Here is a 26,391-nt window from a genome sequence, read left to right on the forward strand (position 1 = left end):
GGTGTTTGACATGGACCTTTTGGCCGACAAGGTCATCTGTCAGAAAACATCACAGGCCATAGGTGAGTACTTTACTAATAACAGAACGGGGAAGTCTCACCTTCTACGATCCTGAAGGCACTGAAGGCGGTGATTAGGAGAGAAATTATAGCCTACGAGGCTCGTAGAGATCGGGAAGAGAGGGCGGCGAGGCAGCAACTGATCAACTCCATCCTGGAGGTCGACAGAAGGTACAGGTTTTGCACCAGCTCTGGCCCCGCAGTAATGGGAGATGTTCGCAGACTCTCTAGCAAGGGGTACTCCGCCTCCTACGCTAACACAAGCCACCATATAGTTGATACCCAAGAAAAACAAAGACCTGATGGAATGCGGATAATATAGACCCATTTCACTGCTTAACGTAGATGCGAAAATACTCGCGAAAGTGCTGGCCAAGAGACTGGAAGACTGTGTACCAGAAGTGGTCGCAGAGGACCAGAGGGGCTTTGTGAAGGATAGACAGCTAACTACGAACATCAGATGGCTGCTGAATGTCATACTGACCCCACCTGGGGAGAGCACACCAGAGGTGATCGTCTCTCTGGATGCAGAAAAGGCCTTGGACAGAGTCGAATGGGATACCTCAAAGAGGTATTGGAGCAGTTTGGGCTAGGGGTGGGGTTCACCTCGTGGGTGAAACTCTGTACAATGCCCCCAAAGTGAGCATTCGGACCAGCACCACCAGCTATGAATACTTCCAGTTGCACAGAGGCACGCGGCAGGGATGCCCGCTGTTCCCGCTCTTGTTCGACCTGGCAGTTGAACCCTTGCCGATCGCTCTCCGAGGCGCGAGAGGCTGGAAGGGCATCCAAAGAGGTGGTAGAAAGCACAGAGTCACACTATGTGGATGATCTGCCCCTCTACATGTTGGACTCGCAGAATGGCTTGAAGGTAATCATGAAGCTCCTGGAAGAGTTTGGGGCCTTCTCAGGCTACAAACTCAACCTGGGCAAGAGCGGTGAACCCAAATGGGGGAGGGATGGAGCCGGAGGGTCTACCATTCAAACTGGCCCAAAACAAACTCCACTACATGGTGATCCAGATAGCCCACACGTGGAATCTAGCCAGTCTGGGCGGAAGAAGTTAAAAAGGACCTACAGAGATGGGATGCACTCCCGCTCTCCCTGGCAGGAGGATGCAGACAGTCAAGATGAATGTACTGCCACGGTTTCTCATCCTGTGTAGATCCATACTGATCTTCATCTCCAAGGCCTTTTCCCAAGGAATAGATAAAATGATTATGGTGTTTGTATGTGTGTGTGTGTGTGTGTGTGGTGGGTGGGTGGGGGGGGGGGGGGGGCAGGGAAAGAATCCAAGCATCACCAAGACAACACTTCAGCAGAGAAGAAACATGGGCGGCCTGGCCCTAACGAACTTGCAATACTACCACTGGGCAGCCACAGCCGAGTGAGTGAGGGCATGGGTAAGGGAGCCGAGCAAGGAATGTGTGAAGGTGGAGGAATCCTCCTGTATGGGTCTGAGCCATAGCCACAACACCATTCCCCCCCCCCCCCCGCCCCCCCCCCCCAGGCTAAGTACACGTCCAGCCCAGTGGTGGCAGCTACTTTGGCTTAACCGAGGTGGCCACCATGCTCCCATGTGCGGTAACCACAAATTCCCACCAGCCATGCTAGATGCCATTTTTAAGAAGTGGAGACAGGATGGGGGAACGCTAGCGATCAGGGGGCAGACTCGCAAACCTGGGTGAGCTGACTGAGAGGCTGGAGCTACTGAACGGATAGGAGCTCCGACATTTACAAATCAAAAACTTTTTCCGCAAAGAGATGATGAGGTACCCTAGAGACACAATTCTAGAGGAACTGCTGGATGCGGACAGTGTGGAGAAAGGGAGCTGTGGAGACATTTACGGACAACTTTTAAAATGGGCAAGAACACCACTAGATGGAGCAAGATAGTAGCATGAGAAGTAGGACCAACATCACCTCCTCCTGTGCAAGGCGAAACCTTATGCATTTTAAAGTGGTGCTCAGAGCACACCTAACCAGAACCCGAATGAACAGGTTCTTCCCGGAGGTGCAGGACAGGTGTTAATGGTGCTGAGGGGGGGTCCGGCCTATCACGGCCACATGTTCTGGGTCTGCCCCAGACTTGTTGAGTTCTGGGCAGCCTGCTTCGAGGCGATGTCCAAGGTTATGGGGGTGAGGGTGGTAGTCTTCGGGGTATCGGACCAGCCGGAACTACATATGGGGAGGATGGCAGATGCCCTTGTTTTTGCTTCCTTAATCGCATGCCAGAGAATCCTGCTCGGCTGGTGAACAGCAGTACCACCCACAGCTGCGGACTAGCTGGCAGACCCGCCGGAATTTCTCCACCTGGAGAAAATCAAATTCACCATCCGAGGGTCAGATGATGGCTTCCACAAAATGCCCGTTCGAGGCCAATAGCGGATATGAAAGGAGGTGGTGGGCGGGACCAATGAGGGCTGACAGGACCACACAGAGCAGATAGAAACAAAAGGGGGAGGGAGGGGTGCTGCAGCAAGGAAGGAACCTAGGGAAATATCAGGAGGGGATATGGGAAAAGAGCGAGGAGGGGGACAGAGGGCCCCCCAAACAAAGGCATAGGGGCAATAGCAACAAATGAAAACTAAAGATAGACTACAACATCTACGACGGAAGGAAAGGCCCGAGATAGAGCCCAAATAACAAAAAGGAGATGGTGGGGGAGGGGGGGGGGCAGTGAAAGGAATACATGTAAATTGTACATAATAACCATCTTAATTACCTACTATATAGTGTACAGATGTAAAATTCAATAAAAAATATTACAAAAAATTGTCAATCAGACAGACCATTACACCACTAATGCCGCAAAACTAAAGAGCTGGTCATTGACTTTGGGAAGCAAAATACTGTACACACCCCTGTCAGCATCAACGGAGCAGAGGTGGAGATGGTTAGCAGTTTCAAATTCCTAGGAATACACAACTCCAAAAATCTGTTCTGGTCCACCCACATTGACGCCCCCACCAAGAAAGCACAACTTCCTCAGGAAACTGGAAATTCAACATGTCCACATTAACCCTTACCAACTTTTACAGATGCACCATAGAAAGCATCCTATCTGGCTGCATCACAGCCTGGTATGGCAACTGCTCGGCCCAAGACAGCAAGAAACTTCAGAGAGTCGTGAACGCAGCCCAGTCCATCACACAAACCTGCCTCCCATCCATTGACTCCATCTACACCTCCCGCTGCCTGGGGAAAGCGGGCAGCATAATCAAAGCCCCCTCCCACCCGGTTTACTCACTCTTCCAACTTCTTCCATCGGTCAGAAGATACAAAAGTCTGAGAACACGCACAAACAGACTCAAGAACAGATTCTTCCCCACTGTTACCAGACTCCTAAACGACCCTCTTATGGACGGACCTCATTAACATTACACCCCGGTGGGCGAGCAGGGCGGCCGCAGCAACAAGAGCTCCCGCCGGTGGCCGCGATTCGCGGCGATTTCGGGAAAATCCCCGAGTCCTCATGCACCCCCCCGACTATCATCGGCCTTTGGGGCCGCCACGAGCATCCCGCACGGGTGTCGGCGGCGGGGGGGGGGGGGGGGGGGGCTGAGACGCCGGGCCCGGCGCGGCAGGTCAGAGTAGCGGGGGCGGAGCTACGAGGAGGCCCAGGCGGCAGGCCCAAGGCCAGGGCACCATGTAGGGAGGGTGCTCCACGTCGGATGGCTCCCACCTCGGAAGAAGAAAGAAGGTTGAAGCCTGGTCCCAGGTGAATGCAGAGGAGAAAGAAAGAAGATTTAAGGAAGTTTGGTCAAAGTTTTTTTTTCTCTCCCCCTTTTTTTTTTCAAAAAAGAAGAATGTCAGATTGATGAAGGGCAGGAGGGTGAAGGGGGAGCGAGGAGAAAAGAAAGAAGATAAAAAACAATAAGCCGCTAAAGGACGCGAAGAGCAGCGTCGAAGAAAGGAGGAAATGCGGGTTCGCCGCCGAAGGAGAAGACAAACAAAAGTGTTGACAGGATGGCGGAAGCCGAACTGTAAGGCGGGACCGCACTACTTACGGTGGAGAAGATGACTGAGGTGATGGCGGTGGAGCTGGAAAAACATTTGGTGAGGCACATGGAGGCCTTGAGGAAAGAGACAGTGGTCGTGTTGAGGTCATGGGTGGAGGAGGCAATCGGCCCGATGAGGGTGGAGGTGGCAAAGGCATCGGCCGAGGTGAGAGAGCAGGGCGAGAAGATGAAGGAGGTGGAGGAGGCCGTGTCAGGACACAGCGACCAGGTCACCTCGATGGGGGATGAGCTGCGGAGGGTGGTGGAGGTTAACAGAGGACTCCGAGCAAAGCTGGAAGACTTGAAAAATCGCTCAAGGTGGCACAATTTGAGAATTGTGGGCTTGCCCGAAGGGACAGAGGGCCCAAGGCCAACGCAATACTTCGCTAAGAAGTTGGCGGAGCTGATGGGGGAGGGTGAGAGCCCCACCCTGTACGAGCTAGACCGAGCTCATCAGTCATTAAGGCCGAAGTCCAAAGTGAACGAGCCGCCAAGGGTAGTAATTATTTGCTTCCATAAGTTTTGCATGAAGGAGAAAGTATTAAGCTGGGCGAAGCAGGAGCATGAGGTGCTGTGGGATGGTACTGCGGTTCGGATACCAGGACTTGACGGTGAAGTTGGCAAAAAGACGAGCGGCGTTTGGGCGAGTGAAGGCGGCTTTGTACAAGAAGGGGGTGCGATTTGGTCTGGTGTGCCTGGCAAAGTTGAGAGTAACATATAACGCCAAAGACTATTATTTTGAGACAGCGGAGGCGGCTGAGGCGTTCGTGAGGGCAGAAGGCTTGGGCCAGACGTGAAGAGCGGAACTGGAAGAGAGACTGTGGACTGTGTTTGAGCAGCTGGAAAATGTACAAATGTTACAACTTTCTTTTTACTGATTTGAAATTTACTGTATTGAAATTTACTTCTCTTTGCATTGTTACAGAGTTCAAGTTAATGGCGTTCTGTGTTGCGACGGTTAAATGTTATGTTAGTGAATTGTAGGGGTTGGATTGTTGGGTTTGTTTTGGTGTTTCTTTCTCTGGGACTGGGTGGAAGGGGGGAGAGGTATTGGCGGGGGGAGCCACCCGCGCTAGCTAACTAAAATCAGTTAGTGAACGGGGGTGAGGTGGGAGGAGGACTGCAGACGTTGGAGCCTGGATAGCAGGCTTCAATGGGCCTACGAGGCGAGAAAGAGGGGGTGGAGGGATGGATGTTGGGGGATGTTTTTGTAGGGGGGGTTCTTGGGAGGGGGGGGAAGGGGTTCGATGTTAACAATGGACAGGGGCGGGTCAGGCTTATGGGGCAGGGCCCGGTGGTATGGTGATGGTGGATAAGAAAGGTGGGGGGGGGGGTGAGAGACCCCCAGTAAGGATAGTCACGTGGAACGTGAGAGGGCTAGGAGGTCCGGTCAAGAGGTCAAGGGTGCTTGCACATCTTAAAAGTTTGAAAGCCGATGTAGCAATGCTGCAGGAGACTCACTTGAGGGTGAAGGACCAGGTGAGACTTAAAAAGGGCTGGGTTAGCCAAGTGTTTCACTCCGGATTTGATGGAAGGGCTCGAGGGGTTAGCGGTGCTGGTCAGCAAAAGGGTACGCTTCCAGATGGAGAAGGTGGTGGCAGATCAGGGGGGTAGATATGTGATTGTGACAGGGGCACTGGAGGGGAGATTAGTGGCGCTGTTAAGTGTATACGGTCCCAATTGGGACGATGTGGGATTCGCGAGGAAGGTGTTTGGGGCTATTCCCGACTTGGACACGCATGAGCTGATTGTGGGGGGGGGGACTGGAACTTGGTGCAGGAGCCAAGGTTGGACAGATCACGGCCGCGCTCGCTGGTCCCATCAGGGGGGGGGGCGAAGGCGCTGGCTGGGCTAATGGTGGAAATGGGAGGGGTGGACCCTTGGAGATTCCTGCACCTAAGGGAACGGGAGTATTCGTTTTTCTCAGCGGTCCGTAAGGTATACTCGCGGATCGACTTTCTTGTGGTGCGGAAGGCTTTGTTGGCTGGAGTCAAGGGGTCGGAATACTCTGCAATTGCAGTGTCAGATCACGCTCCACGTTGGGTGGATATGGTGCTAGAGAAGGGGGCAGCGCAGAGACCGGGGTGGAAACTAGATGTGGGGCTTTTGGGGAACCAAGTGTTCTGTGAGAAAATTGAAAAGGTAATTAAGGAATATGTAGGTTTCAACTGTACGGGTGAGGTGTCGAAGGCCGTCGTCTGGGAGGCTCTAAAGGCGGTGGTGAGAGGTGAAGTAATTTTGTTTAAGGCCAGGGTGGATAAAAAGGAGAGGTTGGAGTGGCAGAGGGTAATAGATGAGATGTTGGAGGTAGATAGGAGGTATGCAGAGGATGGGGACCCGGCGAAGCTGGAAAAGAGGAAGGAACTACAGGCGAGCTTCGACCGACTGTCCACCAGGAAGGCGGTGCGCCAACTGAGACGAGCAAGGGGTGCAGTTTATGAACATGGAGATAAGGGCGTATGTTAGCAGGTCAGCTCCGGAGGGAGGCAGCGGCAAGGGAAATTCTTCAGGTGAAGGATAGGGCAGGGAAGTTGGTGGTGGCCCCAGTGCTGATTAACAAGGTTTTTTGAGGAGTTTTATGAGAGGTTGTACAAGTCAGAGCCACTCGGGGGAGACCGTGAGATGCAGGAATTTCTAGATGGGTTCGAGTACCCGAGGCTAGGGGAGGGGGACAGGGCTACATTTGAAGGAGCAATAGTGGAGCAGTAGATAAAGGATGTGATTGGGAGGATGCAGTCGGGGAAGGTGGTAGGGCCGGATGGGTTTCCGGTAATATCATAAAAAATTTCAGGATAGGTTGGCACCCCTGATAGTGGGGATGTTTGAGGAGGCAATAGGGAAGGGGGTGTTGCCGCAAACCTTGGGGCAGACATCGATTTCCCTGTTACTAAAAAAAGATAAGGATCCGACGGAGTGTGGGTCGTATCGGCCCATATCACTTCTGAATGTGGACGTAAAAGTGTTGGCGAAGGTACTGGCGGGTAGGCTGGAGCAGTGCCTTCCGAAGGTGATAGGGGAGGATCAGATGGGGTTCGTGAAACGGAAGCAGCTGTTTTCGAACATTAGGAGGGTTTTGAACGTTGTTATGGCACCGGCGGAAAGAAAGGAAACAGAGGTAGTTGTGGCATTGGACGCCGAGAATGCGTTTGATCAGGTAGAATGGGGTACCGGATGGCAGTGCTGGAGCGGTTTGGGATTGGACCAAGGTTTGTGAACTGGGTAAAACTATTATATAAGGAACCGAAGGCGAGTGTCCGCACAAATAATATCAGTTCGAGATACTTTTCTCTCCACCGTGGGACGAGACAGGGATGTCCTATGCCCCCCCTGCTGTTTGCACTTGCGATTGAGCCGTTGGCCATCGCATTGAGAAGTTCGGGAGCATGTAAAGGAATAGTGCGGGGGGGGGGGAGCGGGATAGAGCATAGGGTGTCCTTAATAAGAACATAAGAACTAGGAGCAGGAGTAGGCCATCTGGCCCCTCGAGCCTGCTCCACCATTCAATGAGATCATGGCTGATCTCTTGTGGGCTCAGCTCCACTTTCTGGCCCGAACACCATAACCCTTAATCCCTTTATTCTTCAAAAAACGATCTATCTTTATCTTAAAAACATTTAATGAAGGAGCCTCTACTGCTTCACTGGGCAAGGAATTCCATAGATTCACAACCCTTTGGGTGAAGAAGTTTCTCCTAAACTCAGTCCTAAATCTACTTCCCCTTATTTTGACGCTATGCCCCCTAGTTCTGCTTTCACCCGCCAGTGGAAACAACCTGCCTGCATCTATCCTGTCTATTCCCTTCATAATCTTATATGTTTTTATAAGATCCCCCCTCATCCTTCTAAATTCCAACGAGTACAGTCCCAGTTTACTCAACCTCTCCTCATAATCCAACCCCTTCAGCTCTGGGATTAACCTAGTGAATCTCCTCTGAACACCCTCCAGTGCCAGTACTTCCTTTCTCAAGTGAGGAGACCAAAACTGAACACAATACTCCAGGTGTGGCCTCACTAACACCTTATACAATTGCAGCATAACCTCCCTAGTCTTAAACTCCATCCCTCTAGCAATGAAGGACAAAATTCCATTTGCCTTCTTAATCACCTGTTGCACCTGTAAACCAACTTTTTGCGACTCATGCACTAGCACACCCAGGTCTCTCTGCACAGCAGCATGTTTTAATATTTTATCATTTAAATAATAATCCCTTTTGCTGTTATTCTTACCAAAATGGATAACCTCACATTTGTCAACATTGTATTCCATCTGCCAGACCCTAGCCCATTCACTTATCCTATCCAAATCCCTCTGCAGACTTCCACTATCCTCTGCACTTTTTGCTTTACCACTTATCTTAGTGTCGTCTGCAAACTTGGACACATTGCCCTTGGTCCCCAACTCCAAATCATCTATGTAAATTGTGAACAGTTGTGGGCCCAACACTGATCCCTGAGGGACACCACTAACTACTGATTGCCAACCAGAGAAACACCCATTAATCCCCACTCTTTGCTTTCTATTAATTAACCAATCCTCTATCCATGCTACTACTTTCCCCTTAAGGCCATGCATCTTTATTTTATGCAGCAACCTTTTGTGTGGCACCTTGTCAAAGACTTTCTGGAAATCCAGATATACCACATCCATTGGCTCCCCGTTATCTACCGCACTGTTAATGTCCTCAAAAAATTCCACTAAATTAGTTAGGCATGACCTGCCCTTTATGAACCCATGCTGCGTCTGCCCAATGGGACAATTTCCATCCAGATGCCTCGCTATTTCTTCCTTGATGATAGATTAGGGTTACTACCGAAGTTAAGCTCACTGGCCTATAATTACCCGCTTTCTGCCTCCATCCTTTTTTAAACAGTGGTGTCACGTTTGCTAATTTCCAATCCGTTGGGACCACCCCAGAGTCTAGTGAATTTTGGTAAATTACCACTAGTGCATTTGCAATTTCCCTAGCCATCTCTTTTAGCACTCTGGGATGCATTCCATCAGGTCCAGGAGACTTGTCTACCTTTAGCCCCATTAGCTTGCCCATCACTACCTTCTTGGTGATAACAATCCTCTCAAGGTCCTCACCTGTCATAGCCTCATTTCCATCAGTCACTGGCATGTTATTTGTGTCTTCCACTGTGAAGACCGACCCAAAAAACCTGTTCAGTTCCTCAGCCATTTGCTCATCTCCCATTATTAAATCTCTCCTATAAAGGACCAATATTTACCGTAGCCACTCTTTTTTGTTTTATGTATTTGTAGAAACTTTTACTGTCTGTTTTTATATTCTGAGCAGGTTTACTCTCATAATCTATCCTACTCTTCTTTATAGCTTTTTCAGTAGCTTTCTGTTGCCCCCTAAAGATTTCCCAGTCCTCTAGTCTCCCACTGATCTTTGCTACTTTGTATGTTTTTTCCTTCAATTTGATACTCTCCCTTATTTCCTTAGATATCCACGGTCGATTTTCCCTCTTTTTACCGTCCTTCATTTTTGTTGGTACAAACCTTTGCTGAGCACTGTGAAAAATCACTTGGAAGGTTCTCCACTGTTCCTCAACTGTTTCACCATAAAGTCTTTGCTCCCAGTCTACCTTAGCTAGTTCTTCTCTCATCCCATTGTAATCTTCTTTGTTTAAACACAAAACACTAGTGTTTGATTTTACCTTCTCACCCTCCATCTGAATTTTAAATTCCACCATATTGTGATTGCTCCTTCCGAGAGGATCCCTAACTATGAGATCCTGAATCAATCCTGTCTCATTACACAGGACCAGATCTAGGCCCGTGCAGGTTCCATTACATACTGGTTTAGGAAACTATCGCGGATACATTCTATAAACTGCTCCTCAAAGCTGCCTTGACCGACCTGGTTAAACCAATCGACATGTAGATTAAAATCCCCCATGATAACTGCTGTACCATTTCTACATGCATCAGTTATTTCTTTGTTTATTGCCTGCCCCACCATAATGTTACTATTTGGTGGCCTATAGATTACTCCTATCAGTGACTTTTTTGCCTTACTATTCCTGATTTCCACCCAAATGGATTCAACCTTATCCTCCATAGCACCAATGTCATCCCTTACTGTTGCCTGGATGTCATCCTTAAATAACAGCTACACCACCTCCCTTACCATCCACTCTGTCCTTCCGAAAAGTTTGATGCCCTCGGATATTTAACTCCCAGTCGTGACCATCCTTTAACCATGTTTCAGTAATGGCCACTAAATCATAGTCATTCACGATGATTTGCGCCATCAACTCATTTACCTTATTCTGAATACTACGAGCATTCAGGTAAAGTACACCTATGTTGGCTTTTTTACCTCTGTTCTGAATCTTAATAACTCTCCTACGTTATATTTCCTCTTAACCTTTCTCCTAATTTTACTTGTCGTTGAACCCATATCTTCATGTAACAACCTGCCGCGTCGCTTACCATTAATGTTTTCACTTCCCATTTTATTACTTTTAGTATTCCTGGTCCTATTCACTGAGCTCCCCTCAGTCACTGTACCTTGTACTGTCGCCCTTTTTGGTTTTTGACTATGGCTTCTCTGCCTTACACTTTCCCCCTTGCTGCCTTTTATTTCTGTCTCTGTTTTACTACCTTCCAACTTCCTGCATCGGTTCCCATCCCCCTGCCACATTAGTTTAAACTCTCCCCAACAGCTCTAGCAAACACCCCCCCCTAGGACATCGGTTCCAGTCCTGCCCAGGTGCAGACCGTCCGGTTTGTACTGGTCCCACCTCCACCAGAACCGGTTCCAATGTCCCAGGAATTTGAATCCCTCCCTCTTGCACCATCTCTCAAGCCACGCATTCATCCTCTCTATCCTGACATTCCTACTCTGACTAGCTCGTGCCACTGGTAGCAATCCTGAGATTACTACCTTTGAGGTCCTATTTTTTAGTTTAACTCCTAGCTCCCTAAATTCAGCTTGTAGGACCTCGTCCCGTTTTTTACCTATATCGTTGGTGCCTATGTGCACCACGACAGCTGGCTGTTCACCCTCCGCCCCCAGAATGTCCTGCAGCCGCTCCGAGACATCCCTGACCCTTGCACCAGGGAGGCAACATACCATCCTGGAGTCTCAATTGCGTCCGCAGAACCGCCTGTCTATTCCCATTACAATTGAGTCCCCTATTACGATAGCCCTGCCATTCTTCTTCCTGCCCAGCTGCGCAGCAGAGCCAGCCACGGTGCCATGAACCTGGCTGCTGCTGCCTTCCCATGGTGAGCCATCTCCCTCAACAGTATCCAAAGCAGTATATCTGTTTTGCAGGGAGATGACCGCAGAGGACACCTGCACTGCCTTCCTACTCTTGCTCTGTCTTTTGGTCGCCCATTTTCTATCTCCGTCAGTACCTTTCACCTGCGGTGTGACCAACTCGTTAAACGTGCTATCCATGACATCCTCAGCATCGCGGATGCTCCAAAGTGAGTCCATCCGCAGCTCCAGAGCCGTCAAGCGGTCCAACAGGAGCTGCAACTGGACACACTTCTTTCACGTGAAGGAGCCAGGGACAGTGGACGTGTCCCTGAGCTCCCACATCGCACACGAGGAGCATGACACGGGTCTGAGATCTCCTGCCATGTCTTAAACCTTCGGTTAACTTCAACAACTACAATTTCAACAAAAAAAACAACAAAGAAAAAATAAATAAATATACCAATGAAAAGAAACAGAAAAACAGAAACACTACTTACCAGTCACTTACCAGGGATAAAAAGCACTTCCTCCCCACCCAGCTTCGAATTCCCACCTAGATTCAAATTCCCAAACTCACCCTTGGTTCTGTCTCACTCTGGCTGTGTCTTCTCTGGCTCACTGGCAGAACTCACTGGGAGTGAGTTTACAAGTTGCTCTTTTTAAACTGTCCTGAATTGACTCCCCTCCACTCCCCCACCTGCTTTTAGATCAAGGTAGATTTAAGTGACTGACACTTAACTGCCAACCAGTTATGTGAGTGGGTGGGGCAGCCCTTGTTAACCCACACTGCACAATACTAGCTTAATTTAAATTAATTTAAACTCCTGAAATTTAAAAGGAGCTGCCTTACTGATTTAATTCAATTCCCACCTAGATTCAAATTCCCAAACTCACTCTTAGCTGTGTCTCACTCCTGGCTCTGTCTTCTCTGGCTCACTGGGAGAACGACGACTTGCTGCTGTATGTGTCGGAGCCGAGTGCATCGATAGGAGGAATATTGGAGCTACTGCGGGTATTTGGGTCTTTCTCGGGGTACAAGTTCAATCTGGACAAGAGTGAGTACTTTGTGGTGTCTCGGGCGGGGGTGGGGGCAGGGGTGGCGGAGCTGCCATTCCGTAGAGCAGGGACTCATTTTAGGTATCTGGGGGTGCAGGTTGCCCGGGAGTGAGGGAGGCTTCGCAGGTACAACATCACTAGTTTGGTGGGGAGAGTGAAAGCCGATCTGGCAAGGTGAGACGGCCTTCCTCTGTCACTGGCGGGTCGGGTACAGGCGGTTAAAATGAAAGTGTTGCCACGATTCCTGTTTATTTTTCAATGCCTACCGATTTTCCTGCCAAAGTCTTTTTTCAGGGAGATTGAGGGAAGGATTACCTCATTCATATGGGGAGGGAAGGTGACCAGAGTGAGAAAGGTGCTGCTACAGAGGGGAAGGCAGGCAGGGGGTTTGGGTCTCCCGAACCTGTTGTACTACTACTGGGCGGCGAATGTGGAGAAGGTGCGGAGCTGGGTCAGAGGGGTTGGTTCTCAGTGGGTCAGAATGGAGGAGAGTTTGTGCAGGGGGTCGGGGCTGAAGGCACTTGCAACAGCGCCGCTCCCGATAGCTCCGGGGAAATATTCAGGGAGTCCGGTAATAATAGCTTCATTGAAAATCTGGAGGCAGTTTCGCCAACACTTCGGGTTGGGTTTAGGGTCAAGGGAAATGCCGATTCGGGGGAACCACAGATTTGAGCCATGGAGGTGGGATGGAAGTTTTCGGAAATGGGAAGACAAGGGGATTAAGACACTAAAAGATTTGTTTCTTTGGGGTCGGTTTGCAGGATTGAGGGAGCTGGAAGCAAAGTATGAGCTAGAGCAGGGAGAAGTGTTTAGGTACATGCAGGTTCGGGATTTTGCCAGGAAGGAGATACAGAGCTTCCCGGAGGAACCGGCCTCCACATTGCTGGAGGAGGTGTTGACGACAAGGGGACCAGAGAAGGGGGCAGTGTCAGCGGTGTACGGAGCTATTCTGGAAGAGGATAAGGCACCACTGGAAGGGATCAAAGCAAAGTGGGAGGAAGAGCTGGGAGTGGTTATAGAGGAGGGGGTCTGGTGTGAGGTGCTCCGGAGAGTGAATGCCTCCACCTCGTGTGCGAGGTTGGGGCTGATACAGCTGAAGGTGGTATATAGAGTGCACCTCACGAGGGCGAGGATGAGCCGATTTTGTGAAGGATAGAGGATGTGTATGAGCGTTGCTGGGGGAGGGGGGGCCCGCGAATCACGTTCATATGTTTTGGTCCTGTCCAAAGCTAGGGGAGTACTGGAAGGAGGTGTTTAGGGTAATTTCCAAGGAGGTGCGTGTGAAACTGGACCCGGGTCCCCAGGAGGCCATATTCAGGGTGTCGGACCAGCCATGGTTGGAAACGGGAGCGGAGGCAGATATCATAGCCTTCGCCTCGTTGATCGCCCGAAGGATTGGATTTGTTTATTGTCACGTGTACCGAGGTACAGTGAAAAGTATTTTTCTGCGAGCAGCTCAACAGTTCATTAAGTACATGAGAAGAAAAGGGAATAAAAGAAAATACATAATAGGGCAACACAACATATACAATGTAACTACATAAGCACTGGCATTGGATTAAGCATACAGGGTGTAGTGTTAATGAAATCAGTCCATAAGAGGGTCATTTAGGAGTCTGGTGACAGTGGGGAAGAAGCTGCTTTTGAGTCTGTTCGTGCGTGTTTTCAGACTTCTGTATCTCCTGCCCGATGGAAGAAGTTGGAAGAGTGAGTAAGCCGGGTGGGAGGGATCTTTGATTATACTGCCCGCTTTCCCCAGGCAGTGGGAGGTGTAGATGGAGTCAATGGATGGGAGTCAGGTTTGTGTGATGGACTGGGCGGTGTTCACGACTCTCTGAAGTTTCTTGCGGTCCTGGGCCGAGCAGTTGCCATACCAGGCTGTGATGCAGCCTGATAGGATGCTTTCTATGGTGCATCTGTAAAAGCTGGTAAGAGTCAATGTGGACATGCCGAATTTTCTTAGTTTCCTGAGGAAGTATAGGTGCTGTTGTGATTTCTTGGTGGTAGCATCGACGTGGGTGGACCAGGACAGATTTTTGGAGATGTGCACCCCTAGGAATTTGAAACTGCTAACCATCTCCACCTCGGCCCTGTTGATGCTGACAGGGGTGTGTACAGTACTTTGCTTCCCGAAGTCAATTACCAGTTCTTTAGTTTTGCTGGCATTGAGGGATCCTGGCATTGGCGGATCCTGCTGGGATGGAGAGCAGCCTCCCCACCCAGTGCCCTGGCGTGGCGGGGGGACCTGTTGGAATACTTGACCCTTGAGAAGGTTAAGTTCGAACTGAGTGGAAGCTCGGAGGGGTTCTACAAGTCATGGGCACTATTTATTATGCACTTTCAAGAACTGGATAACATCGAACATTAGTTGGGGGGGTGGGTGGGAGGGAGGGGGGCTGTGTAGATTAAGGGTGACTACGGGTAATCCCTGATTCCTTTTTGTCATTTGTCTATGTAAACATGTGGGCTGAGGTTTGGGGGTTGGTGGGCGGATGGGATCGTTGTTATTATGGGGATTGACATATCTTACTGATTATTGTTTATTGTTGATGGGTGTAAATGTGGGAGAAAACGTGAAAAAGGAGAATAAAAATATATATTTTTTAAAACACTACACCCCTGCATTCTTCACTCGATGTTTATGTAGTTACATTGTGTACCTTGTGTTGCCCTATTATGTATTTTCTTTTCTTATCATGTACTTAATGGTCTGTTGAGCTGCTCGCAGAAAAATACTTTTCACTGTACCTCGGTACACGTGACAATAAACAAAATCCAAATCCAATCCATTAAAGTCTCGTAACAGAGGCTTTGAACGATTCTGTGCCTACAAAAATCCCTGTAACTTTTCATCTGTTCTTAACTGGATTTCCTATGTGATATTGATTACTCTTGACCAGTCTTTGAGTGTATAACCTGGTGGAGCACTGAGGGAATGCTATATTATTGAATGTGGCATCCTTTGGATGAAATACTAAACCAAGGCCTTTCCTGTCTGTACGGTTAAATGTTACAAATCCAGGGTTCTAATCATAAGGAGGCGTGCTCTCTCTCTGTCTTAGTCAATATTCCTCTCGTAATTGATGCCATTGAAAAACGTTTTGTGTATTTCTTTCCTGTCATGAAATGTCTCATATTGGCCTATGGATTGTTTGGAATGCTTTTAGGTGTTCTGATTGTTAGTTCCAAGACATTTTCTTTTTAGTCTATGTAAGAACTTAATTTCTTCTAATTTCTGGACTCACTTGAAGTTTTTTTTGAATGTTGTTTTCATGTCTAACTTTGTGAATATTGGTTAAATTGCATGAACTTCTACCATTTGTACTATGTCTTCTAGGTCATTACCCCTTTCAATCTTTTCCTCACCTATGAAAATAGATTTAATTCTCACCTTCACACTGAGACTCTAATAACTCAAGGCATCTATAGCAGACTTTGCTTCTGGTTATCGCCATGCTAAAGAAATCATATAGCTTTTCCCTCGTTATAAAATTCTCTTTCATACATCATTCGTTACTTGGCAGATAACACTGTCACTTCTGGGTCAGAAACTGATTTTGAGCCACATACCAGAACCCCAGCTCAAAATCTAGGCTAGGGCTTCTGCTTATTACTGAAAGAACATTGCAATGGTGGAGAAGCCGTAATTCATGTTCTCGTGTTTACTGGTTTGAGGATGTTGCAGATCCCTTTTGCCAATTGAAAAATAGGAATTGCAGTGATTAAACTGAAGGTATTTAACCCTTCAGCATGGACACCACTATTAATCATCAATACAAAATGCACTAGTCATCGGTGTCCACTGTGATAAGCAGCCTGGAAATACAATGCCTCTGAAATTCAGAATGTAATGGACAGCTGGGAGCAAAATTCAAGTCTTTTTCCTAGATTCTGATGACAGATATAAACTATCATAGCATTGACTTAATGAATCGTAACACTTCATGTTCAGGGTTTTGAGGTTTTAAAAAAGCTTTTACTTAAATATCTAAGTTCCAAAATTCTTAATTTCTAACAACTGGGTCCTTACTTTTGCCCGACCTAACAAGGTACAAATAACTAGCACTTATTAATCAAGTGGAATTCATTAAGCAAGATGTTGCATGCACTTGGCAAGGGGCAGTGAAGAGAACAAGGAAGTTGCTTATCCCTCAAGGCCCTAGAATTCCTGGAGTATTGCCTTTCTCCACAGACAATGCCTTTCTTCTTCCATCTCTGAACTGATGTTACATTTAACTGTCTCTCAGAAGAAACACATTACAGAAGGCATGGGGCAGCACGGTGGCGGAGTAGGTTAGCCCTGCAGCCTCACGGCGCCGAGATCCCAGGTTCGATCCCGGCTCTGGGTCACTGTCTGTGTGGAGTTTGCACATTCTCCCCGTGTTTGCGTGGGTTTCGGCCCCACAACCCAAAGATGTGTGTGGTGAATGTATAATTACTGGTAATTCACCAGTGCACTGTGTTATGTTATTAACCCTGTGGGCTCTACCTATGGGCCATTGTGTGGCTTCACCCACAAGGGATATGTTGGGGCATGTACGGGCTACGCCCATGGCTCCACCCCCTTTACAGGAAGTATAAGAGCTGCTGACCTGCGGGGCCGCCTTCAGTGTTGTACCGGTCACAGGCAGGCTCAGTTCTAAGCTGATTAAAACCACGGTTTACTTCTCCACGTGTCTTCGAGTGAATTGATGGTCGCATCAGTGTGCAGGCCAGGTGTATTGGCCATGCTAATTTGCCCCTTAATTGGAAAAAATGAATTGGGTACTCTAAATTTTTTTTTTTAAATTACAGAAGGCATGGTGAAGCTGTGCCAACGAAGACTTTGCTTTTCCAATTTTTCTTCCTATTTCTGACTGTTCCTCATCCCTTTATCCAAATTACCCTCATTGGCTTATGGTGAGGGTCATTGGGTTTCACCTCTCCCCGTAACTAGAGTCATGTCAATGAAAGACAAATGTCTATAGCCCTTATTCCAAGGCTTCCCAGAGGTACATTCCATTGTGACAAATTACACATCCTAATGGATGTACATCAGTTGTACAGAAATATTACATCTACAACCTATTGTAAACAATTCAAATCAACATATTGTAACCCATTTCATGAATACTAAGCCATGAAGAACAAATGTTAGTAACACTTCCTACCATAATGTCAGCAAAAAGGTTTTGCTCTAATACAGATGTTCTGCCCTGCATAAATAGTTAATCAATTAAAGCATTTAGAGAACTAAAACCTATTAAAATATATAAGCCTTTGCATAAAGATATAACATCATACTAAGTTCAAGCTGCTGAGTTCATACCTTCTGGTTATTTCTTCTAAGTGGACAAAGAAACCCTCAATTGCACAGTGTAATTAAAACAAAATGCAATTCCTTGAACCCTGACTTTACAGTAGCTTTAAAGTAATTAAAGTCATCAACACCAGTTCCTCACAACCTTAACTGTCAATTGCTCCACTAGCAGAAATTCAAACTCAACTGTTTAAAAGGTGGCCTAGATAAAATTCAGAAATGGTACCTCAAACCAACAGAAGACCATTAAATTTAGTAGCATTGTCAAAACATTAGACTGGGTGTCAGGATAAACGTTTAAACTACTTCCCTGACACCTTTATCCCATGGGTAATTCAGAAGTGACTCAGAACTTGATTCTGTTATTCCAGGGGCGTCGAGGAGAACTTCTCTTGTCATTGTGTTATAATCCAACTGCCAATACAATCACTGTGAACATTATAAAGGCAAGGAATCTGAAAGCCATGGACATAGGAGGTACATCAGGTAGGTGAAAGATATTTATACCAATTTGTAGCTGTAAAATCCAGCCCAATGTATAATGATGCAGGTAGTGAATCATTTGTAATTTAACAGAAATGGAAGGTTGTTTTAAATAAATTTAGATAAATATTGTGCACAAGTTGAGGAAAGTCAATTCTGGAAATGAAATGTTTCCTGATTGTTGAGATGAATAGTTTGCATCAGACACCTTTAGGTTAAGTATTCACCATCCAAATTCAGAGTAAAGACCCGATTGTAGTGCTAGTACAACAGGGCAGAAATTTGCTATTTGGAGAGCAAAGGCAGCATTAAGGCTGCAACACATGGGGTGAAAACAGGCGGAGGTGATTCAAGTCGAGATACATTGGAGTTAAGAAAAATTCCTGCTTCCCCTGGCTCAAAAGCAACAGAGGAATAGGGCATTGGGCCCTTCAACCTATTAATTCAGAGAGCTCATGATGGATCAATATCTTAGCTGCCCCTGCCACCTTGGTTCAATGACCTTGTGTGAAGAAGGGGGTGCTGGCATCATTGCTGAGCAACCTAACTCTAATTTTAAAGTTTACCCCTTTGTCGAGACTCCCTGCAAGTGGAAATCTCACTGGTAACTTCTTTAGTCATTTTAAACATCGCAATTAAAATAATAAATATTACACTTTTTTTTTTGTTGGCAGTTGCTGCTGAGGCTGTAGTGGTTACTGAAGAATCAGGCATGGATCAAACGCTGGGTTCCTCAATATCCAGTTTCCCACAGAGTTCCTAAAATAGACCCCATATTAAGATCTGTAAAGAGCTTAAATTCAGTTTTAGGTGGTCAATAGCTTCCACCTGCAAAATAGCTCAACCCTGAAGTCCTTCAGGCATCCTGTGGACCTGGGCTGGCGGGACATGTTACACCCATTTTACACCCTTTAAGTTTTCCCAGTGAAATCAAATTTCTACTCCAATATTTCCTGACCACAATCTAAAACAACTCCCCAGGTATTGCACCTTGAGCACTGTGATCCCATGGCACACAGATATTGGAGGCTCTTGGGTAGGAGCTGAAAGGCGATCCATTGCATTAGAACCCTTAGTTATGAGGAAATGTTGGAGAATGTTAGATGCTTAAATTTGAAAAGATGATTCTTGGGAGAAGGCCTTTTTTAAGATTGATAATACCATTTATAAATGGCATAAAAAGATAAATCTGGAACTACTTCAAGTTAAATAAGGCAATCAGGCAAGAGGGCACGTTTAAACTTTGGAAAATATAAGATGACATCAGAAAGTTCTTCATGCAAAGGATGACCAATATTTGGATTGGACTTCACGATGGAGTAGGAATAATTTAATTGACAGTATGTCAGTTAATGAATGAATTAAAGCTGAGGGAGTTTGGGATTTTTCTGGCCAGGTGGCCTTCCTTGTTATTATTTATCATGCAATTCACCATGCTTTTGGCCTGAGTGACACCTCAAAACTGCACCTCAAAATCAATGCTATCTCGTGGCAATTAATGCAGAATCACAATCAGTTCCTCAGGGCGCGATCCTCTGGCCATGCTGCGCCAGGAAAGCATCTCGCCGCGGGGCAGCAGGGCCGTTGAAAGCTGGGAGATCCTGCTCCCAGGATCTTCCAGGATCGCAATGCCTTGCGAGATTCAACTCAATCTTGCGAGATGTTGCAAGGGGAATCTCACCCACAATGGGCGGGATCACTTTTCAGAAAATCTGCATATTAAAGTGCGACAGAAAACCTTACTCTTCGTGCAGATTCTCGAGGTACCTGAGGCTTTGGGATTCAATCAGTTTGCCGCAGAGACCTCTGGCAAGCGTTGTTTGGTACTGGCCCCCACAAATGGGGACCAGACGGAACGGCATTCGCGGGGGTCTCCAAGGGGATTGGAGGCCCCCAGCTGCATGCCCTTTGGGCAGGGTGGTGCCCTGGCACTGCTGATGCCACCTGGGTAGCCTGGCAGTGCCAGCCTGGAACCATGGCACTGCCAGCCTGGTAGTGCCACTAAGTTATTCTTTTCGTGGCCTCGGAAGGCGGGATGCCATTTAAAAATGACACCCCGATCTCTCGCTACAACAGGGAGTTCCAGCGAGCAGAGGTCCCCTTTATGAAAAACATTTAGGCCACTTATTGAAAGCGAGTTGCGTTGAATAGCCATGTGTTTTTCGGCACTGCGAGTGCTGAGAAACGCGCCGCTAAACACGCTCACTCTGGGACTTTGTTCTCTTTTGGGAAGATTGTGTCCCAATAGTCAGCATTTGGAACAAGGTGAAATAAGCCTGCTAGACTTGTTAACAGATGGCATTCAACATAGACAATCTTATTAATCTCAATTGGGTTTAAGCATCAGCCCCAGAGTGGAAAGAAAGGTTTCCTTTACATTGATTACATTGATTAATATAATTGGATGCAGTTTTCATTTATGAAGAAATGAGGGAGTCAGGTTGCTCTGATTTTGAATGAATTTCTTCAGTATTATGTTTGTTTTCCTCAATTGCCATATCAAGGAGGCAACATTAGGACTCAATATAGATGCCATGTATTTATTACTAAGATAAACAATTGAGACTAATTATCGTGTCCTTTATGATTTGCCTTTCTTGCAGATCCATACGTCAAAGTTTGGCTCATGTACAAAGACAAGAAAGTGGAGAAGAAGAAGACAGTTGTGATGAAGCGGTGTTTAAACCCCATCTTTAATGAGTCTTTTGTGTTCGATGTACCGACAGAGATATTGCGAGAGACGACTATTATAATCACTGTGATGGATAAAGACAAGCTGAGCAGAAACGATGTTATTGGAAAGGTTTGTACAAAATACCAATTGATGTTAAGTGTTGTTCGAAGATTGACATCACAGTCTTGGTTTCATGCAAAGTGGGTAGACGTTTACACAATGAGCTGTTCTGAGAAGGCCACTTATGTCCCTGAGTCACTTTGTGCCATTTTAATGTGACCAATTCGACGGCAGTTTGATAATCTACATAATTTGCTTCTCTTAGAATTCGCAACATTCTAAGCTGCCGAGGACATTCAAATGGAAACTTTTTCAGTTGGTTTCAAGCATCAAAACCGCTGTCATCACTCCATTCTCATAAAAATCCATCCTTGAGCCCTCGAGCCTTGTAAATTACTGTTCATCTCCAAACTTCATGAACCTATTGTCATCTTCAAAGCACGTGACCATCTTTTACAATGTTATATTTAAATCTTTTCAATCAGGTTTTCCTCCCGTCACAGCGCCAAAACATTCTTGTTTACTTGTTCTCTTCCTTTTGACCATCTAGTCCTCCTCATGCTTTTCCTTTGTTGTTCAGTTCAGTGGAGCTGCCCTCATTTGGTTCCATTGTTAGCTGTGCTACTTATCTATACAATGGTAGCCAGAGAAATGAAATTAAATTAAATGAAAATTGCTTATTGTCACAAGTAGGCTTCAATGAAGTTACTGTGAAAAGCCCCTAGTCGTCACATTCCGGCGCCTGTTCGGGGAGGCTGGTATGGGAATCGAACCGTGCTGCTGGCCTGCCTTGGTCTGCTTTAAAAGCCAGAGATTTAGTCCAGTGTGCTAAACCAGCCCCTAGAATGTTTGCCATTAGGTTTCTGTTTCCATCCCCACACTGTTAATTCTGTGATCTTTTGTTTTCAATATTCCCTCATAGAATGTGGATGTTGTAGGCTAGGCCCATCCCGAATTGCTCTTGAGAAGGTGAGCTGCCTTGGCTCCCATCTCATTTTTATTTATGTGCTGCACTTCCAGAAAATGACCCATTTATCTTGACTTTCATTCTTCTATCCATCAGCCAGTCTTCTATCCAAGCTAATAAATTACCCCTAACTCCATGTGATCTAACCTTGTGTATTAACCTTCTGAGTAACACCTTATCAAACACTTTCCGGAAGTCCAGATATACTACATCTACAGGATCCCCATTATCTATTTGACTTTTTACATCTTCAAAGAATCCAGCAAATTAGTCAAACATCATTTACCCTTCGTAAAACCATGTTGACTCTGATGGATTGTGTTTTGACTTTCAAAATGTCCATTAACATGGAGTGCAAAGTACATCTGAAGCTACAATGGTCTTGTGAACACAATAAATTCCATCTAAGCACAAAACATGACTGGTCAAATACACTCTGCTCTGAATCCTAAGTGATTGTTTGTGGATGCCTCCTCAGCACCCCCCCCCCCCCCCACCCCCCAAGATGATCATCACGCGAGTTTCCAAACTCCACTCCCCAAAACATGCTTTAAAATGTTATCTTAAAATAATACTTTCCCCAAGCAATTTGCATTCCAAAATCCAGACAAGATTTTCCAAATGACTTTTAACCAAGCTTCTGCTCCACTTTTAACAGAAAATCCAGTCCAGGATTTTACAACACCTTTTAGATTTCTTAACTGCTTTTACACAGACACTTGAGATCCAACCATCGATTTCCATAGTTATTTCAACTTACGTTAAACAGGCTGTAGTAAACCTCACAAACCTGAAAATCAGTTCAGATAACCTTCTGGCATCTCAACCAACTGAAGTTCTTTCTTATAGTATCTTTAATCTCAGTCTTATTGGAAACTTCTCATTTTTCCATTTTCCTTAACTAGCTGCTCTACAGATCACTGCACTTGTTTTCTTAATGATGGTATGGTTTTTCTTCCAGAAAAGCTGAGAGAAGTGTTCCCTTTCTAGCCTTAAAAACCAACTGCTTTGAGCAGAACTGTGAGAGTTACCTTCTCTTTCTCTACCTATCTTCAACTGCAATCAAAGTAACTAAACTAAAAACTTGGAAGCTTTTCTACTTTACAAGGCCCCAGTTGCTAAGCAACCCCTGCACGTTATGCCTTTTATTTATTCTCCACACCATAACCCTCTCTAACCACAATAGAAATTGAGTTGTAGCTTACCCCCCCCCCCCACCCCCCCCACACACACACACACACACAAACACCTTTGTCCAGCATGAATCTAATTACAGGTTTTACCTTTCCAGGCACAGGAATATTAAATTAAACCCACTTAAAACTATACCTTATTTCTAATGTTTACCAATACAAATGTCAATGCCTTAAACTCCCTCGGCTTTCCTAATTGGCACCATCAAACTCACCGATGTTGTACTTGACAGCCGCCTGCCCCCCTCCATCTCTGGACATCAGCTTATTTTCTAAAATGTCTCCCCTCTCCTATGCTGTGACACTATCATCGATACTGTATGTCAGCCTACACACAGCAGAGTCCAATAAGCAGCAATGAAATTATTTCTGAATGATCAGTAATATTGGATGAGGGCAAATACAGGTGCCATGCAAACTGAGAGGGTGAAGACATACCACAGATAGCACTTGCCAAATTCCAGCACAGCCTCAATACAATGGAATTTTCCGGTCCTGCCAGCAGTAGGTTTCATGGCCAGTGGGAGCAGAAAATTCAGAGAGAGGCCGAATGTCAGAGTCCCGCTGGTAGGAAATCAATTCTGAATTTTCCCCTCACCACTTTCATGGTGGACTTTTGAGAGAAGCTAATTTCCTGACTATCTATATCGGGAAAGGTATTAGTATATCATGAATACTCATTTAAAACACTGCTCCACTGAATGATGCTTCCCCCTCCCAATTACGTGCCACGCCAGTTGGAAATTGAACTGGTCTGAATCGCGACTGGATACAAGTGGTGTACAACTGTGCACTCTCACTTCGTTTTGGACTTTTGAGGTGAGTGAAACATTCAAAGCCTACCTGTTGTAACAGTGCTGCTCCGTGTTCTCAGCAATGCCAGTGTGACACCACAATGATGGGGCGGTAGGGTTGGTTCTCCATACTCTGGGAGGACAGCACACAACGTGCACTGCGGGACTCAGGTCGAGCTGTATTCTGAAACAGAGAGCAGCATTGCGATTGGTGGGATGGTGTAAATGTTAATAGAAAGATGGGATCAATGAGATATGGTGGGGATGGAGAAGAGCGGGGAGAATGATGAGACATGAGGGACAATGGAGTATGGTTGGGTGTGGTGGGGAAGCTGTCGCCTGACATGGAAGACTGGAACACAGACACAGAAGACAGTAGATGGAAATTGTTAGTGGGAGAGAATCTTGAAGAAACCATTCAACGCTCAGGGCTGGTCCTCACATCAAACGGTTTATTTCGCCGGAGGGGAGGTGGCGTCTGTTAAAGACCCAGACCACCACCGAACAAAAGAATACATCCATTCTTATACATTTTCCTAAACAGCTACACAGCCCATTTCGGCTGGACTTTGTCCAATAATATTGATTATAGATTACACACATTAGTTATATATCCAATTAAATTTGACGTTACGTAATGTGGGTTGGTACCTTACCAGCCCCTGACTTCATGAAGAGGTCACTCATACTGTTGAAGAAAATAATAGTCAGCACTTCGAGTTTTCGCAAAAGGTCCTTTATTTAACACAAAGTTCGTGGGGGTTTAGATAGACCAAAGTCATTCCAAATGTCCCCCCTCTACAGAGGTAAGGCAAGCAATTTATATGTTACAGTCAGCAATATCTCGGACAAAATGCATTCTTTAGATAAGCAGAAAGACAAAAAAAACGAGAAGGCCTTGAGTTGCTCGCCTAAGAAAAATAATAATTGTCTGCTGTCAGCAAAACAGTGTGCACCTGTATGCTTGTTTACATTGTATGACCTTCTGACTGTTTCATACAAAACCTCTTGACTAAAAAATAAGGCTAAATATCCATCATGCTTTGCCAAGTGCCTATTTCCATGAAATATAGTCAAGCAGCCAGTTAAAATGAATACAGGATATTAAGGCAGCTAATCCGCCAACTAAAGTCCCTTCTACACATACTAACTGTCTCTGTCTGCATCTGGAGACCTTGGGCTGGCGAGGATACATAACACTCCTTGTTCTGTGGAACTGTTATTACTCACTGGTGAAGTACTCCCTAGATTCTCCCATGTCTGTTTCCCATTCAATGCCTTAATATCAATCATCCACGTCATCCTGACTATCTCTACTGTCTGTAATTAAATGATGTTGTTTATATCAGTTTGCAACTTAACCCAGCTAATGGTTGTTCAGGAATGTGGCTAATTCAGCTAAAAGGCATTTTGTGTTTTTAGTATTGTCAGCTCAGCTAACAGCCATTTTGAGTAGCTTTTAATTGTGTGTCTGTCCTTTCTGATATTTGTAATCATTAGGTTATAAATTCACACGCATTGTTTATACACTATCTATTCCTACAAATTCCCTCTTATGCAAGCATTTAAGCCAGTGGATACCTGTGGTAAACACCACTGGTAACACATTGCATGTTTCACGGTACTGCCACTATATTACAGGGACCACAGTAAATCCCAGCCTGCTGGCTCCTCCCAGCAGGCGACATATAAAAGTGTATGCTTTCCTGCGCTGCTCCCATTCTGGTTCCAGTTGCAGGAGGCACAACATCTTGTGCAATAAAGCCTCGATTGTTTCACCATTCTCGTCTCGTGGTAATTGACAGTACATCAATTTATTGCACAAGATTTTAAAAGATGAACATCTTAATCAAGCCTGATCACCTGGAGCTGAGCCCTCACGCAGCCAACGCCACGTCCACCTTCGAGCACTGTCGAGCCTGCTTTGAAGGCTACCTCAGAGCAGCCACTGAAGAACTCTCGGACCCACAGAAGCTTCAAGTCCTCTACTCACGGGTGAGCCCTCAAGTTTTTCCCCTCACCCGGGATGCGCCCACCTACACAGAAGCGATGACACTACTAAAGGGACACTACATTAAGTCGGTGAATCAAGTGTACGCCAGGCACTTCCTGGCCACCATGCGGCAACTTCTGGGGGAGACTCTGGACGATTGCGGGCTCTACAGATTCTCGGTAGGAACTGTGGCTGCCAGGCAGTTTTGGCAGTCCAACACACCAAACTACTAATCAGAGACGCTTATGTCACGGGCATTATGTCCACGTACATTCGCCAGCGACTTTTGGAAGGGGGTACGCTCGATCTTGCAGGGACTGTGCAGCTTGCTAATTCCCTAGAAATGGCTTCCCGTAATCTGGAGGCCTACACCTCCGACCGCACGGCACCCTCGTGGATATTGTGGGCCCCACCAGCTGCCGACTCGACCACACCGCAAGCCTGCGCCGCGTGGCAGCCAGCCAACTCCGGAGGGCCCAAATGTTATTTTTGTGGCAAGAGCAAACATCCCAGGCAGTGCTGCCCGGTGCGGAGCACGACCTGCAACGGGTGCGGGAAGAAGGGCCACTTCATTTCCGTTTGGCAGGCCCGGCATT

The 26,391-nt window shown here is 46.5% G+C and overlaps 1 protein-coding gene and 1 long non-coding RNA gene across 6 annotated transcripts in view; one reads left to right on the forward strand and one right to left on the reverse strand.

Annotated features, from left to right (window-relative positions):
* The window catches only part of syt7a (synaptotagmin VIIa), a 960,955-nt gene that overhangs the window by 911,538 nt on the left and 23,026 nt on the right, over positions 1-26,391 (forward strand). For all 4 annotated transcript variants that reach the window (XM_072466354.1, XM_072466351.1, XM_072466353.1 and 1 more), the window contains 2 exons: positions 18,003-18,117; positions 20,718-20,917. In XM_072466354.1, coding sequence (XP_072322455.1) covers positions 18,003-18,117; positions 20,718-20,917 — 315 coding nt within the window. The remainder of the gene's footprint in view (positions 1-18,002; positions 18,118-20,717; positions 20,918-26,391) is intronic.
* LOC140384551 (uncharacterized) overlaps positions 1-26,391 on the reverse strand; it is a 137,403-nt gene that overhangs the window by 26,880 nt on the left and 84,132 nt on the right. For both annotated transcript variants that reach the window (XR_011933082.1, XR_011933081.1), the window contains exon 4: positions 23,852-23,986. This is a non-coding gene — a long non-coding RNA (uncharacterized lncRNA). The remainder of the gene's footprint in view (positions 1-23,851; positions 23,987-26,391) is intronic.

The sequence above is a fragment of the Scyliorhinus torazame genome, chromosome 10 (assembly GCF_047496885.1).
Source record: "Scyliorhinus torazame isolate Kashiwa2021f chromosome 10, sScyTor2.1, whole genome shotgun sequence".
Lineage (NCBI taxonomy): Eukaryota > Metazoa > Chordata > Chondrichthyes > Carcharhiniformes > Scyliorhinidae > Scyliorhinus > Scyliorhinus torazame.